This window comes from Sphaeramia orbicularis, chromosome 9 (assembly GCF_902148855.1).
Source record: "Sphaeramia orbicularis chromosome 9, fSphaOr1.1, whole genome shotgun sequence".
Lineage (NCBI taxonomy): Eukaryota > Metazoa > Chordata > Actinopteri > Kurtiformes > Apogonidae > Sphaeramia > Sphaeramia orbicularis.
This window is the reverse complement of record NC_043965.1, coordinates 39,316,532-39,332,392: the sequence shown is the minus strand read 5'-3', so window position 1 is coordinate 39,332,392 and position 15,861 is coordinate 39,316,532. Positions and strand designations below refer to the sequence as shown.

Genomic DNA, 15,861 nt, shown 5'->3' with positions numbered 1-15,861 from the left:
TACATATCGAGCCGGTGGAAACCAGACTCTCTATACTAAACAATATAACCAATTTAATCATTTAAATATATAAGACTATGTTGTAAAAACATAGACTGTGAATTTCAGAAGGAACTAAATGGACTCACTTTGACTTCAGACAAGCCATGGTTTTATTCAGAAACATGACTTGTGACTTGGTCCCACGTCTGACACAGTTTTAACCTGCACTCTGCGCTGCAGCCGTCCAGCCCCCTCTGTCCTGCTCCTGCTGCCCCTCTGAGGTCACGTGGAGGTCGTGACCCCACTGACCCCTCACTTCTCTCTGCTCTTCCAGAAGCTGCTTGGAAACTCTCTCCTGAAGCTGGAGGGAGACGATCGGCTGGACATTAACTGCACACTTCCCCTCACAGATCAGGTACAGGCGTCTTCAGGCTCCATGTTCATTAATACACATGTAAACATAATGCTGCTTTATGTTTACATTTGAATCTGATGCCGTTTTGATGTCTGTTTTATGAGACTCCACTTCTACCCGCGGCTGCAGTAATGATCGTCATTTATGAAAGGACACCGAGCCCAGAGCAGATGCTCAGGGCTCACCGCCAATGTTTGTTCCTGTTTAAAATTTCAACATGTTCACCAAAATAATTATGGTGCTCCATCTTTCTTTTCTTCTTTTCTGTGCTGCAGATAGTTCTGGTGGGCTCAGAAGAGGGTCTGTACGCCCTGAATGTCATCAAGAACTCCCTGACTCACATCCCTGGACTGGGATCAGTCTTTCAGATTCACATCATCAAAGAACAGGAGAAGCTTCTGATGATTGTTGGTGAGATGTCACTTTGTTTTTGTCCTTCGTGATGAACATCTATCTCAGTGACCTGAGTTTTTATGTCTTGTTTATTTTATTCTATCTCTTTATTTTTAATTTTACTTATTTTATTGATCATTTGCTGCACTTTAGTCTGCCATTTGCAATAATGTAAATTTCCCTTATCTTACCTTACCTTATCTTATCTTATCTTATCTTATCTTTAGTCTTAAGTAATAATACATGTTGGATCATTATCAAAACTGAAATATTATTGATACATCTATTACAACAATATTATAATATGATATATATTACACTTACAGACAGGAAGCCACTGAACAAATTTATACTAAGCAACATGTCAATGGGGGTGGGAGTAAATAAATTGTACTTCTGGCCTCTCCTTTTCGACCTGAATATATGTTTAGATGTTTAGAGGTATATGTGTAAATGTAGTCGTATATATACATTATGTCTCTGTTTTTACTGGTAGATGTTTATGTTTGTTTTTTTGTTTGGGTTTTTTTTTTGCACATACTCAAAATAAATGATCAAGCTTATCTTATCTTATCTTATTTTATCTTAACTTATCTTAACTTATTTTATCTTATTTTATCTTATCTTATCTTAACTTATCTTATCTTATCTTAACTTATCTTATCTTATTTTATCTTAACTTATCTTAACTTATCTTATTTTATCTTAACTTATCTTAACTTATTTTATCTTATTTTATCTTATCTTATCTTATCTTATCTTAACTTATGTTATTTTATCTTAACTTATCTTAACTTATTTTATCTTATCTTATCTTATCTTAACTTATCTTATTTTATCTTAACTTATCTTAACTTATTTTATCTTATCTTATCTTGTGTTATTTTTTCTTATCTTTTCTTTTCTTACCTTATCTTTACTCTTAAATAATAATACATGTTGGATCACTATTAAAACAGAAAAGGTTAATATCAAGGTAATATTATTGATACATTTATTACAACAATATTATAATGTTATATATGTTGTATGTAGACATCTACATACTCTCTATAGTCTCTATTATTGTGTATCTATTATGCTCATTTTTTTTGTTTTGTTTTGTTTTTTTTGCACATGCTCGAAATAAATGATCAATCTTATCTTATCTTATCTTATCTTATCTTATCTTATCTTATCTTATCTTATCTTATCTTATCTTATTAATGATAATCAACTTTTGTTTAATGTAGAAGAGGACACTAATTACACTTAATAAGACATGAGCTCCTCTAAATTCTAAATTATTTTACTTATATTGCTTTTGCCTTGTGCTTCTATTTTTCTGTATTATCATCACATAAAAGACAAAAATGAATAAATTAGCTCTATTTATGTAGGACTTTTCAAAACCACCGTCACCAAATGCATCACAGTTAGACCAAAATAACAGCCAGAAGAAACAGTCAGACACATAATCACAGTCAATTTGCTACCAAAAAGGATAATTACTAATGGATTTATAATGTATGAGTCATGCATGATTCTTTCTAACTGGAATAATGATGTAAAAGCTGAATAACGTGCTTCATAAATGTATTGGGCCATATTTTCAGAAATAGAAATGACAGGAATAGTGATTAGATTTTCATTTCAAAATGGTCAGAAACAGCAGATACATTTTCATCCATAAAGACCCAAACAACCACTGGTGACCAAAATCATCTACCAATATAAGATATTTATTAACTTCATGTAAATCACTGGTGTAAAATACAGTTTGTCATCTTTTCATGGTCATCAGATATGACCCATTTGGACGTTCAGAGGCTCTGTAGTTACCATGGAAACACTGTCATCTTCTACAACATTGATTCACCAGTAAAACCAATGGAGTTGGATCAATGACAGTGCATGGAGACAATTGATTTATGTTCAGTTACTGATAAATTTTGTTGAAAAAGTCAAGTTTTTTAAAATTTTTCTCTGTTTCTGATATTATGACAATTACCTTTAATCTGAATTTTTATGAACATCTACATGATCAGTGAATTAAATATATGAAAATACCTGATTTATACTGATAAAATACAAAATACAAAGGATATTATTATAAATAAATGGTGATTCATCACTTAAGAAAGATTAGATATAGAGAGAATATCATTTGGGAACTGACATAAAAGTAGTGCTGGGTCTTTATGGGTTAATAATGGTGGACACACTTGGTTTATGTTCCGTTAATGATAAATTTTATTGAAGTTTTCTTAATTTTTCTCTGTTTCTGATATTTGACAATTACCTTTAATCTGAGCGTTTTATGAACATCTACGTAATCGGTAAATGAAATGTGGGAAAATACCTGATTTTTATTGAAGAAATCCAAAATACAGAGGGTAATATATAATAAATGGTGATAAATGGTTAAATAGGGAGAAAAATTCATTCGGGAAGTGCCGCAAAAGTAGTACTGGGTCTTTATGGGTTAAAGATCTGTATTTTTTTTCTCAGCATTTGTTTCTTTATCAAACATATTTTCAATCAGCAGTAAAGTGCGCTACAATAACTGAAATAAACTGTGTCTCTTTCTCTCGGCGGTTTACTCATCATTATTCATATTCTTATTGATAGGAATGAGGATAAATAAATGTCATATGTGGCATTTCTGAGACTGAAAAGTGAAACTGTGAGCTGTAGTTCACACCCTGGTGAACCGGGAAGTGAACCGCTTTCTAACTGTGAAACAAATGAGACATGAGCTCAGTGTGTGTGTGTGTGTGTGTGTGTGTGTGTGTGTGTGTTTTCTGCAGGGGATGAGAGGGCGCTATGTCTGGTGGAGATTAAGAGAGTAAAGCAGTCTCTGGCTCAGTCCCACCTGCCCAGTCAGTCTGAACTGGCTCCTTACATCTTTGAGACGGTGAAGGGCTGCCATCTGTTTGCTGCTGGGAGAGTAGGTCTTCTTCTGTTCCATTACACCTAAGTTTATGCACTTCACTGAGATTTAGTGGAACTCTTGCACAAATAAATCCACTTACGCATGAATGTTAGCAGGTATATTTGACTGTGACTCAAGACAGGGGGTGTTAAACTCATTTTAGTTCAGGGGCCAGACCAGACCAGTCAAATAATAACATGATAACCAACAAATAATGACAACTCCAAACTTTTCTCTATGTTTTAGAGTGAAAAAAGTACAAATAAATTCTGAAAATGTTTACATGCACAAAGTATCCTTTCACAAAAAAAGTGTGAATAACCTAAAAATCCTGAAATTTCTTAAGAAAAATAAGTGTATTTTTTTTTACTTTTTATTTTAATATTTTAAATCACTTTTACAGTGCAAAAACAACAACAACAAAAGAAACTCACACAATACAACAAGGGGGGATGCTGTTCCTGATGCATTCGACTGCTTTTCCGTACCTGATCTGATATCAAGAATTTCTGTCCTTGAATATGATCCATTTTTCCGATCTTTGCTTGAAAGTTCCCATCTTGACCTGTTTAACCCTGGCCATATTTTCAGGGGAAAAACGCCTAAAAGATATACCCAAAGTAAATGAAGAATTACTTCACAATAATAAGATTCATATGGATGTTCTTGGTGTCTGTGGACATTTAGAGACCTCACAGAATCTATTCCCATTGTCTAAAATATTGTATCTATTACTATGCCTGAGTAAACTGTAACAAACTAAAAGAGAAATTAGAATTTTTTATCCTCGCCTGTTTTTTTTCTGCTTGATTGATGGTGATATGCATAAATTAATTATTTGTGTCGGAGATTTTTAATAGCGTATATTTCACCCCACAAAGATTAAAAACCATGCTTGAACATTAAAGTTTGCACTAAAATACACTTTTGATGTACTTTTATTAACATTAGGGTCTAAACTTTGAGCAAAAGTTGAAAAAAACATCCATTGTCCTGATTTATTATATTTTTATAGTAGATGAATATTAATATAATTTTTTAGGCCCACGGGCGGGCTGATAGGGCTAAAGGGGTTTTAACCCTCAGATGAAATGTTAATTTTTCCATGGTATATATTTCCTCTATAATGTCCAGCCATTGTTGTGGTTGAAGAAGGTCACTTTTAAACCAGTTCCTTGTGACTACCTTTTTGCAGGCAAGAATTAAAATTTTAATTAAGTAAGTGTCTTCTCTTTTAATTACATCATCAGGTATTAGACCCACATAGATAGTCTGGGGGTCCATTGGAATTTTATAATTTAAAATATTCTCCATTGTCTGAGCAAGATGGTTCCAAAACATTTGCATTTTTACACGTGTCCAGAAGATATGCGAGCGGCTAGCATTCGTGCGACCGCATCCTCACCAGCATTGCTGTTGTTTTCCTAATTGTTTGCTTTTAATATTTGTTGTAATAAAGAAGCGAATGAGGTTTTTCCAGCCAAATTCTCACCAACCTTTAGAGCTGGTGCATGTTTGCTAAATAAGTGTAATTTTAACAATATTATGCCTCAATTTATCATTTATACACGTGCATATTCAACTTACAGATCGCTTTGGGCCTACAAATACACAAAACATTTAACAACAGGCATTATAATGTTAAAGTTTTGGAGTTTAGAGTTTGTCCTCAGATGGTTTTAGTTGTAAGTCTGTACTATGTGCCATGAAAATAGATACCTTAGCTCAGGGATGTCAAACTCTGTTTACTTCAGGGACCATATACAGTCCATTTTAATCTCAAGTGGACTGGACTAGTAAAATAATAGCATAATAGCCTGTGAACAATGGGTGACTGTGGCTCAGTTGGTCGTCCAATGAAGGGTTGGCGGTTCGAATCCTGCGAATTGCTCCCAGTAGGACCTGGCAGCGCCTTGTATGGTGGCAGTCGCCTACTGGTGTATGAGTGTACGAGCCTGAATGGGTGAATGCGAGACTTTGTAAAGAGCTTTGGGGAGCATAAAAGTGTGGAAAAACGCTATATAAGTACCGACCATTTATCAAAAAGTATGTAAGAAAGTACTATAATAATATTGGATTGGATTTATATAGCGCTTTTCTAGACACCCAAAGCGCTTTACATTATTAACCCGTTATTTATTCACTCTCACATTCACACTCTGGTGGTGGTAAACTACATTTGTAGCCACAGCTGCCCTGGGACAGGCTGACAGAAGCGTGGCTGCCAATTTGCGCCTATGGACCCTCCGACCACCACCAAATATTCATACACTAGTGTGGGTGGCACTGGAGGCAGGGAGGGTTAAGTGTCTTACCCAAGGACACAACAGACTGACTAGGACAGAGCGGGGTTCAAACTGCCAACCCTTCGGTTATTGGATGACCCGCTCTACCACCTGAGCCACAGCCACCCCAAAATACTGAAAATACTTACAAACTATCCTTTTACAAAAAATGTGATTTACCTCAAAAAAGCTGAAATTCATGTACATGTACACATATGAATTACAGATCACAGTGGGTCTACAAATACACAAAACATTTAGTTACAGGCATAATATTGTTGAAATTTGGGAGTTTGGCACTAAAATGATTTTGACCCTCCTTGACTGTTAATATTTTCGGTGTAATTTTTGTACATCACAGATTCAACACAGGTGTATATTTGACACCCCTGACTTTAGACATCACATTTTGGAGCACCAGTACCAGTACCTGCCTCCACTGGGTCACTTGTTATTTATCAACAAGGGGAAAGGCATCATGGGAACACCACATCTATTCCCACACCACACCAATACATTTCACATCTCATTCTTTACTGTGACCAAATTTCACAATATAGAAATATACCAAAAGTGGTCTAAAGCGGGGGTGTCATACATACGACCCACGGGTTCCAATCTGGCCCACAGGATGCAAAAATTACACAGAAGATATTAACAGTCAAGGGTGGCAAACTCATTTTAGTTCCAAACTCCAAAATTTAACAATATTTTGCCTGTAAGTAAATGTTTGGTGCATTTGTAGACCCACTGTGATCTCAAATGCACATGTGTAAATGATAGGTTCAGACATAATATTGTTGAAATTGAAATAATTTTTTTAAAGAAATTTCAGCTTTTTCAGGTTGTTCACTTTTTTTTTTCGAAAGGATAGTTTGTAAATGTACACATTTTCGGTACTTTCTTATATACTTTTTTGAGGAGTTCTCATTATTTATAGGCTATTATGTTATTATTTTACTAGTCCGGTCCACTTCCGATTAAAACGGGCCCCTTATGTGGCCCCTGAACTAAATCGAGTTTGAAGCCCCGGAGCTAAAACATCAATTTCCGTGGCACAGAACACAGACATACTACTAAAACCATCTGAGGCTTTTGGGGACCAGCTGATAAACTCTTACAAACAACATAAGATACTTCAAGGTTGTTGACTCAGCAATAAACACTGTACAAACATTTACAAAAACCTGTCCAAAATAACTGTTTTCTGAGCACTTAGAGTAGCATTTCTGCTTCCCCACTGGAGGCAACAAACTTCCTGAAACACCTTATGAAGCACCTATTAATAGCTAAACCATGTAAGAAAAATATTTGAAAACCTGTCCGACAAAACCCTTATTGGAAGATTTAGTACAGTACAGTTAAGATTGAATGACATGAAGACCTGAAAAGGCTTTAGAAACAACCTGAAACACTTGGGGGAGTATTTGTTAATGCCTCAGCAATTACCTGAAACACTTGAGAAACATATACCAGACTCTGTCCTAAATGACTACTTTCGGAGCCTTTACTGCTCCAGGCTTAGAAAGAACTGGGATCACCTCAGGGAGCACTTACTAATGCTTTAGCAGTCATCCACAACACTGGAGAAACACAGTGGATGAACACCTGACCATTTTCACAGCCTATAATATGACTTTTCTCTTCCCTCACCATAAGGCTTGGCAACCACAAAGTCCAAGAAACAACAGAAATACTTAAGGGAACACTTATTATTGTCCTTATGATTATCTAAAACACCAGAAACATGTACTAAACTGGGTCCAATGTCATCCTTCTCAGAGCTCATTGTATAGATTTTATTACTAAAACAATGGAGGCTGTAGGTGATAATATCTTATACAGTCGTGGAAAAAATTATTTGATCACCCCTTGTTTTTTTCAATTTCTTGTTCAATTTAATGCCTTGTACAACTAAAGGTACATTTGTTTGGACAAATATAATGATAACAACAAAAATAGCTCAGAAGAGTTTAATGTAAAAGCTGATATCTAACCATTTTCCATGTTTTCTTGATAATAACCAAAATCACTTCAGTTCTTACATCAATATCTATGGCAGTGTTTTAAAATGTTTAGTAATTGATGGGAAAAAAAAAAACAAAACTTACTAATAAAAAATATACGGTGAGTTGATCCAGACAATCCCAATACATAACTAGAAAAGCACTCGGAGGGCGCAGAAATGTAAAAATGTAATTACATCTATTCTGAGTCACCGGCAATCTATAAACCAATCTGGTATGAATTCAACCAATAGTTTTGCTGCTAGAGTGTTAACAAAGAAAGAAAGAAAGACACAAAGAAACAAACAAACCAAAAACAATACCCCTTGCCTCCCCTTCGGGGGTGGGGTAATAATTCCCACTTACTTAATAAATATACAATCTCTGAGATTGAATTTTTCTTCGTTTTTGACATTATAGATGAAATTTAAGGTTGTACTGGCCTGTGTTTTGACCTATTACATGTGTTTTCTTTTTACAGATAGACAATGGACCTTGTATATGTGCTGCGATGCCCAACAAAATAACCATTCTGCGCTACAATGACAATCTCAACAAATACTGCATCCGTAAGGTAGAGAGAACCTCTTAGTTTGATACGAATGAATGATGAATCAATAACACCGTTCATTTAGAACATAGAGGTCTGTAGAGAAATCACAATAAAAGAAGTACCATTTAATCAGGGATAAAAGCAAATAACAGGCTGGTACCTGAGTCATGCACGAGGATATTATACAACAGTTACACATTTTCTAGTTGGATTTGACACATTTCTGATCAATACAGCAGCCCTCTGAATCAAAAAGTAGCCCTAACAAAGAGCTCTGTGTTTGATTCAATATAAAAGGCTACCTGTAGCTAATACATTATGTATAAACAGACCTCAGTGCTCTTTCCAACCGTCTCACAGGAGATTGAAACTCTGGAGCCCTGCAGCTGCATCCATTTGACGAGCTACAGCATCATCATCGGCACCAACAAGTTTTATGAGATTGAAATGAAGCAGTTTGTGCTTGAGGGTGAGAACACTAGAGGACTGTCTTTTCTTTTCTTTTTTAAGAAAACAGAACTAAGTCATTTTTCTGTTTGTGCCATTTTCACACTTTATTTCAACCCAATACATCAGGTCCAGGACCATGATGTGATTAGGGTTTTTTGGGTTCGGTTTCATGTTTATTTTTGACACAAAAACGAAACAGAGGCAGGTTTTAATGCAGGTGTCCTGTGTTTGTCCACTCCAGAGTTTTTGGATAAGAATGATGTGTCGCTGGCCTCGGCAGTGTTCGCTGCATCGTCTCACAGCTTCCCTATCGCCATCATGCAGGTGGCCAGCAGCATGCAAAAGGAGGAGTACCTGCTGTGTTTCCATGGTGAGTCCACACCCACACTCATGCTGTTTTCTGTACCCAAAAACAGACCATATAAACTCATACAAGAGAAAAAAAACCACCCACCCTTGCCTTAGTTAGAGAGTGTTTTAAGCTGTATTTGTGTGGCAGAGTTTGGAGTGTTTGTGGACACATATGGACGAAGGAGCCGCACTGATGAAATCAAGTGGAGTCGTCTGCCTTTGTCCTTTGGTAAATATCCATCTGAACACTTTCTACTTGACTCAGTCCAGACACAGATTGAAACCCCCCCTATTCTTGTCTTCCTGTGCTGCAGCTTACAGAGAGCCTTACCTGTTCGTCACCTACTTCAACTCTCTGGACGTCATCGAGGTGCAGGGTCACGCCGCTCTGGGGTCAGTCCAACTGGAAACTCCGAACACTTCGATTTTTCCGTGTGTTACTGTATTTAACACATCTTTGTCCTTCTAGTCCTGCAGTGTTGGCTCACCTGGACATCCCAAACCCTCGCTACCTGGGCCCGGCCATCTCCTCCGGCGCCATCTACCTGGCTTCGTCCTACCAGAACAAACTGAGGGTCATCTGCTGTAAGGGCAGCCTGATCCGAGAGTCCGGAGAACTGCAGAGAACCGGGTCCAGCCGAGGGTCAGCTGCTCCTGTCCCACCTGAACACTAGATTATAGATAGATAGATAGATAGATAGATAGATAGATAGATAGATAGATAGATAGATAGATAGATAGATAGATAGATAGATAGATAGATGGATGGATGGATGGATGGATGGATGGATGGATGGATGGATAGATAGATAGATAGATAGATAGATAGATAGATAGATAGATAGATAGATAGATAGATAGATAGATAGATAGATAGATAGATAGATAGATAGATAGATAGATAGATAGATAGATAGATAGATAGATAGATAGATAGAACGACAGATACATAGAATGACAGATACGTAGAACGATAGATAGAGCGATAGATAGAACGATAGAACTATAGATAGAACGATAGAACAATAGATAGAACAATAGAACGATAGATAGAACGGTAGAACAATAGAACGATAGAACGATAGATAGAACGATAGATAGAATGATAGAACGATAGATAGAACGATAGATAGATAGATAGATAGATAGATAGATAGATAGATAGATAGATAGATAGATAGATAGATAGATAGATAGATAGATAGATAGATAGATAGAACGACAGATACATAGAACGATAGATAGAGCGATAGATAGAACGATAGAACGATAGATAGAACGATAGAACGATAGAACGATAGAACGATAGATAGAACGATAGATAGAACGATAGATAGATAGATAGATAGATAGATAGATAGATAGATAGATAGATAGATAGATAGATAGATAGATAGATAGATAGATAGATAGATAGATAGATAGATAGATAGATAGATAGATAGATAGATAGATATAGATAGAAGTAAAAAAATAAAAATATTATAAATAAGTCAAGTTAAAATAGGAATATATAAAAAATATGGAAATGTGCCAAGAAAAGGACAGAATATGTTTAGCTGAAGGTGTGAAAGTGCAGAGTGCAGCCCCTGGGGAAGGAGCTGTTTTCAGTCGTATATATGTGATAACTAAAACTTTCATATAGCTGGGGTGTCAAACATAAAGCCTGTGAGCCAAAACCGGCCCACCAAAGGGTCCAATTCTGCCTGTAGAATGAAGTTGTGAAATGCGCATGAACCGTCAAAGGAGTGAAATCATTTTAATCCAGGGGACACCTACAGACCAATCTGATCTCAAATTACCAGTGAAATACTATCATGATAACCTAGAAATCATGACAATTCCAAAAAAAAAAAAAAAAAAAAAAAAAAAAAGGGAAAATGACATAAAAACCTTTACAAACTGTCTTTTCACACAAAAAAACGTGACTAACCTGAACAAATCTCTACAACATGAAATGTCTTAAGAGCAATTTTAACAAAATTCTGCCTGTTATTAACCCTTTCATGCACAGTGGTCACTCCAGTGGACAGTTATTCTACAGCTGTTCTCTTGTATATTCATGGATTTTTGGTGTTCTTTTTGTTGTTGGGGTTTGTTTTTTTTTTGTTTTGTTTTTTTTAGACATATCTTTACTAAAGTTTTAAGACACTCTATATCTTTTCTGACATGAATTGGTATCATTATGTAGATCTCTCCTGAGCATGAAGCCCCAGAATCACAAATCCTCCCCATAGTTTTCATACAATTTATCAGTAAATACATGTTTCTGTGCATCAAAAATTAAACGTGTGGTGTCCAGCTGAGTGCACATTTTGGCCACTTTATGAAAAATAGGTTCATAAGAAATTGTTTTCATTATTTATTTTTTTTTAATGTATTTTTTACATTTTTAAAATTATTTTTATTTTACTTATTTATCTTTTTTTTTTTAATTATTCAGAAGAAAATTTTCAATCGCATTGTTTTTTTTCATGCCTAAAAAGGAATAAAAACACTCAGGAAAAAATTTTGATTAAGGTTCTCATAATTCGTGCATGAAAGGGTTAAATGTTTTGTGCCTTTGTAGATCCACTGTGATCTGTAAGGTTTAATGCACATTTGTAAATGATAAACTGAGGCACAATATTGTTAAAATTGCACTTATTTTTCTTAAGAAATTTCAGGTTGTTTGTGGTTGTTCATGTTATGTACATTTTTTGAAGAATGCTTTGTAGGTATAAACATTTTCATTATATAATTCTACTTTTTTTGTACTGTTTTTTGTGTACATTTGACATTATTTATATATTTTTTATTTGATTTTATTGGTTTATTTAATAGGGACCATGCATATTTTTTAACGTTGTATAAAAATACACTCATGTAAATTGCCAGAATTAGTCAAAATACCTCCTTTTCATCTGCAGTCCCTAGGCAGGTGACAGACCAAGCCATAAAACAGCAAACACTGATACAGTATTCATTCACTGTAAATTACAGGGCTGAATGTGACCTCTGAACTAAAATGAGTTTGACACCCCTGTGTTAGACTGTTGTGGGAAACCATGACATTTAGTTTTATTTTATTCTTCAGTCAAACAGTGCCATCTGCTGGTCAAACTGCTGCAGCTCATATTCACAGCACCATTATACACTTTGTCTTTTATCAAATCTAAGCCGTTGAGTTTATGGGGTGACTGAGTTCATACTGAAAGAGAAAATCTGTTCGTTTTTTCTTCCTCTTCATGTTTGAGCTTTTCTTTTTAAAGCACCAATTCTCAAATTCTACACATGAAGGTCAATTGACTCTACATGAGGAAATGTGAGAACAGCTGTGAAGTGTGTAGTGGCTTTTTCAAGGTTTTAAAAGCTGGCAAAAAAAACCCCTCATGACTCATGATGATTCATTAGTATGAGGGGATGGAGTCTGAATAACATGAGCCTTAACATGCAGGGAAGCACTAATGAAAGCATGAATAGTTTATTATTATCATAGTAAAATACAGATTCACTGGAAGGTGCAGCAACAAGGATTCGTTTATATCTGTAGTTCTAATCCGAGTTTAGCCAAAGTAGGTATAAAACAGAACTACATATAACATAGACAACAACTTGAAAACTATTTGAAGGTCACTGATCTAAATTTAACCCTTTCATGCATAGTGGTCACTACAGTGGACAGCTGTTCAAAGGTGTCCTCTTGTATATTCATGGATTTTGTGGTTTTACTTCCATATACAATGGACACTTATGCATCATCCTATATGCTGCATTTTATACCATTACTGGAACTTTGCTGTTCTAGATAAACCTAATCTGCAGTAACATGTTTTAGTGTAAAAAAAAAAAAACGCTAATTGTTATTAGACTGTAATTAACCCATACAGACCCAAACAGCCACCGGTGACACAAACCATATACTAATCTAAAATGTTTAATACCTGTGATTCAATAATCCTATCAATACAATGTAAATAATTGTTGTTAGATACAGTTATTCATCTTTTCATTGTCATCAGATATGACTCACTTGGATGTTCAGAGGCTCCGTAGATACCGTGGAAACACCGTCATCTTCTATAACATTGATTCACCAGTAAAACCCATGGAGTTGGATCAATGACAGTGGATGGACGTTTAGGTTTATGTTCAGTTAATGATATATTTTGCTGGAAAAGTCACTTTTTCTTCAGTTTTCTCCATTTCTGATATAATATTCCTCAACTTTAATCTAAGCTCTAATGAACATCTGCATGATCAGTGAATTAAATATAGGAAAATACCTGATTTTCACAAAAAAACCCTCACAAAATATAGAGGATAATATTATATTAAACGGTGATGAATCATGTAAGGAAGGTGAAATACAGAGAAAAAAATAATTTGGGAACTGCCACGGAAGTCATACTGGGTCCTTACAGGTTAAGAGGGGTTTTTTTTTGTTTTTTTTTTATTTTTTAACAATTTTTTTTTTTTTTTTTTGCATGTTGTCTCCATGAAATGAGTAATAACTACTATTAGAGTATGATAAAATGTGAGAAAACATCAGATTAGCTGCATTAAACATGTTTTTATTTCATAGTTTTCACACCGTATATCAGTAAATACATGTAGTTTTTGTTGTTGCTAAAATTAAATGCATGGTATCCAGCTGAGTGGACATTTTTGTAACTCCATGAAAAATAGGTTCATAAAAAAAATTCAATGTCATTGTTTTTTTGTTTTTCATGCCCAAAGAGGAACAAAAATCACATGGGGAAAAACATCTTGATTAAGGTTCTCATAATTCATGCATCATCCTATACGCTGCATTTCATACCATTACTGGAACTTTGCTGTTCTAGATAAACCTAATCTGCAGTAGCATGTTTGAGTGTAAAAAAAAACAAACAAACAAAAAAAAAACGCTAATTGTTATTAGACTGTAATTAACAGGATTTTTTTTTTTGCTTTTTTTTAACAATTTTTTTTTTTTTTTTGCATATTGTCTCCATGAAATGAGTAATAACTACTATTAGAGTATGATAAAATGTGAGAAAACATCAGATTAGCTTCATTAAACATGTTTTTATTTCATAGTTTTCACACCGTATATCAGTAAATACATGTAGTTTTTGTTGCTAAAATTAAATGCATGGTGTCCAGCTGAGTGGACATTTTTGTAACTCCATGAAAAATAGGTTCATAAAAAAATTCAATCTCATTGTTTTTTTGTTTTACATGCCCAAAGAGGAACAAAAATCACATGGGGAAAAACATCTTAATTAAGGTTCTCATAATTCATGCATGAAAGGGTTAAATAAAGGTTAATCAATACGTAGATGGACAACTTAAATCTTAACCCATAAAGACCCAGTTTTGCAGCAGTTCCTAAATTATTTTGTCCTCTCTGTTTATCCGTAAGTGATTTATTACCGTTTATTATAATGTTATCCTCTATTTTTTTACATTTTTTTCTGTGAAAATCAAGTATTTTTCCATATATTAATTTATTAATCATGTAAATGTTCATAAAAGCTCAGACTAAAGTGGAGGGTTATTATATCAGAAACAGAGAAAACTGAAGAAAAAGGGAGTTTTTCAGCAACAATATCATTAACTGAACATAAAAAAAGTGTGTCAATTCGCTGTCATTGATCCAACTCCGTGGGTTTTACTGGTGAATCAATGTTGTAGAAGATGAAGGTGTTTCCATAGTAACTACAGAGCCTCTGAACGTCCAAATGCGTCATATCTGATGACCATGAAAAGATGACAAACTGCATTTTACACCAATTATTGACATGTATTGATAGGATTAGTGGATTAGAAGTTGTTGTTTTTTTTTTACTTAAATCTTTATTGAGTTTTATGTACAATTATAACAGTAACCAAAAAACAAACAAACAAAAAGAACAAACAAGAGAACCAATGAGTACAAAAAAACCCCAATGTGCCCAGGTAGCAACAGTCAGTCTACTGATTTTGTGTACATATAGTCCATTTATTCCACATTGTATCCAGTTGTGGTTGTTGCAGTCTTAGTCTGTGTGTTAATTTTACCATTAGAAATATTTCTTTAATTATGGATATCCACTGGTCCTTTGATGGAATGGTTGCCTTCCCCCAGTTCCTTGTTATAGTTTTTTTTTTGCAGCTTTTAATCGCATTTTAACCAAATTTTTGTCCTTTTTAAGAATGGTAGTGTCCCGAAAGTTACAAAGATATAGAACAAAGTAATTAAACCTTTTAGATCAATAGATGATTTTGATTACCAGTGGGTGTTTGGGTCTTTATGGGTTAAAGTATTTCCAAACACAGCTCGTTCCCCATTGGACAGAACTGGATGCACTGGTTCCTTGGTCTAGTTATTTCTAGTTTTTCCTTTCGACACTGTGCTGACAGTTCAGCAGACAGTGGAGTTGTGTTTTGGCCAAACATGGCTCCACTCACCCTCATCCATGGCTTTAAGTCTCCGTGGCACAGCTGTGGTTTTTCACTGCCAACTTTGGCAGCTGGTCCCATCTGTGGTCTGCCTCTGTTAACCCTTT

At 34.9% G+C, this 15,861-nt stretch overlaps 1 protein-coding gene across 10 annotated transcripts in view; it reads left to right on the top strand.

The window, feature by feature from the left end:
* The window catches only part of citb (citron rho-interacting serine/threonine kinase b), a 105,844-nt gene that overhangs the window by 82,343 nt on the left and 7,640 nt on the right, over window positions 1-15,861 (top strand). For all 10 annotated transcript variants that reach the window (XM_030144412.1, XM_030144415.1, XM_030144418.1 and 7 more), the window contains 9 exons: window positions 317-397; window positions 673-808; window positions 3,580-3,719; window positions 8,477-8,569; window positions 8,909-9,017; window positions 9,240-9,368; window positions 9,498-9,578; window positions 9,664-9,742; window positions 9,819-9,992. In XM_030144412.1, coding sequence (XP_030000272.1) covers window positions 317-397; window positions 673-808; window positions 3,580-3,719; window positions 8,477-8,569; window positions 8,909-9,017; window positions 9,240-9,368; window positions 9,498-9,578; window positions 9,664-9,742; window positions 9,819-9,992 — 1,022 coding nt within the window. The remainder of the gene's footprint in view (window positions 1-316; window positions 398-672; window positions 809-3,579; window positions 3,720-8,476; window positions 8,570-8,908; window positions 9,018-9,239; window positions 9,369-9,497; window positions 9,579-9,663; window positions 9,743-9,818; window positions 9,993-15,861) is intronic.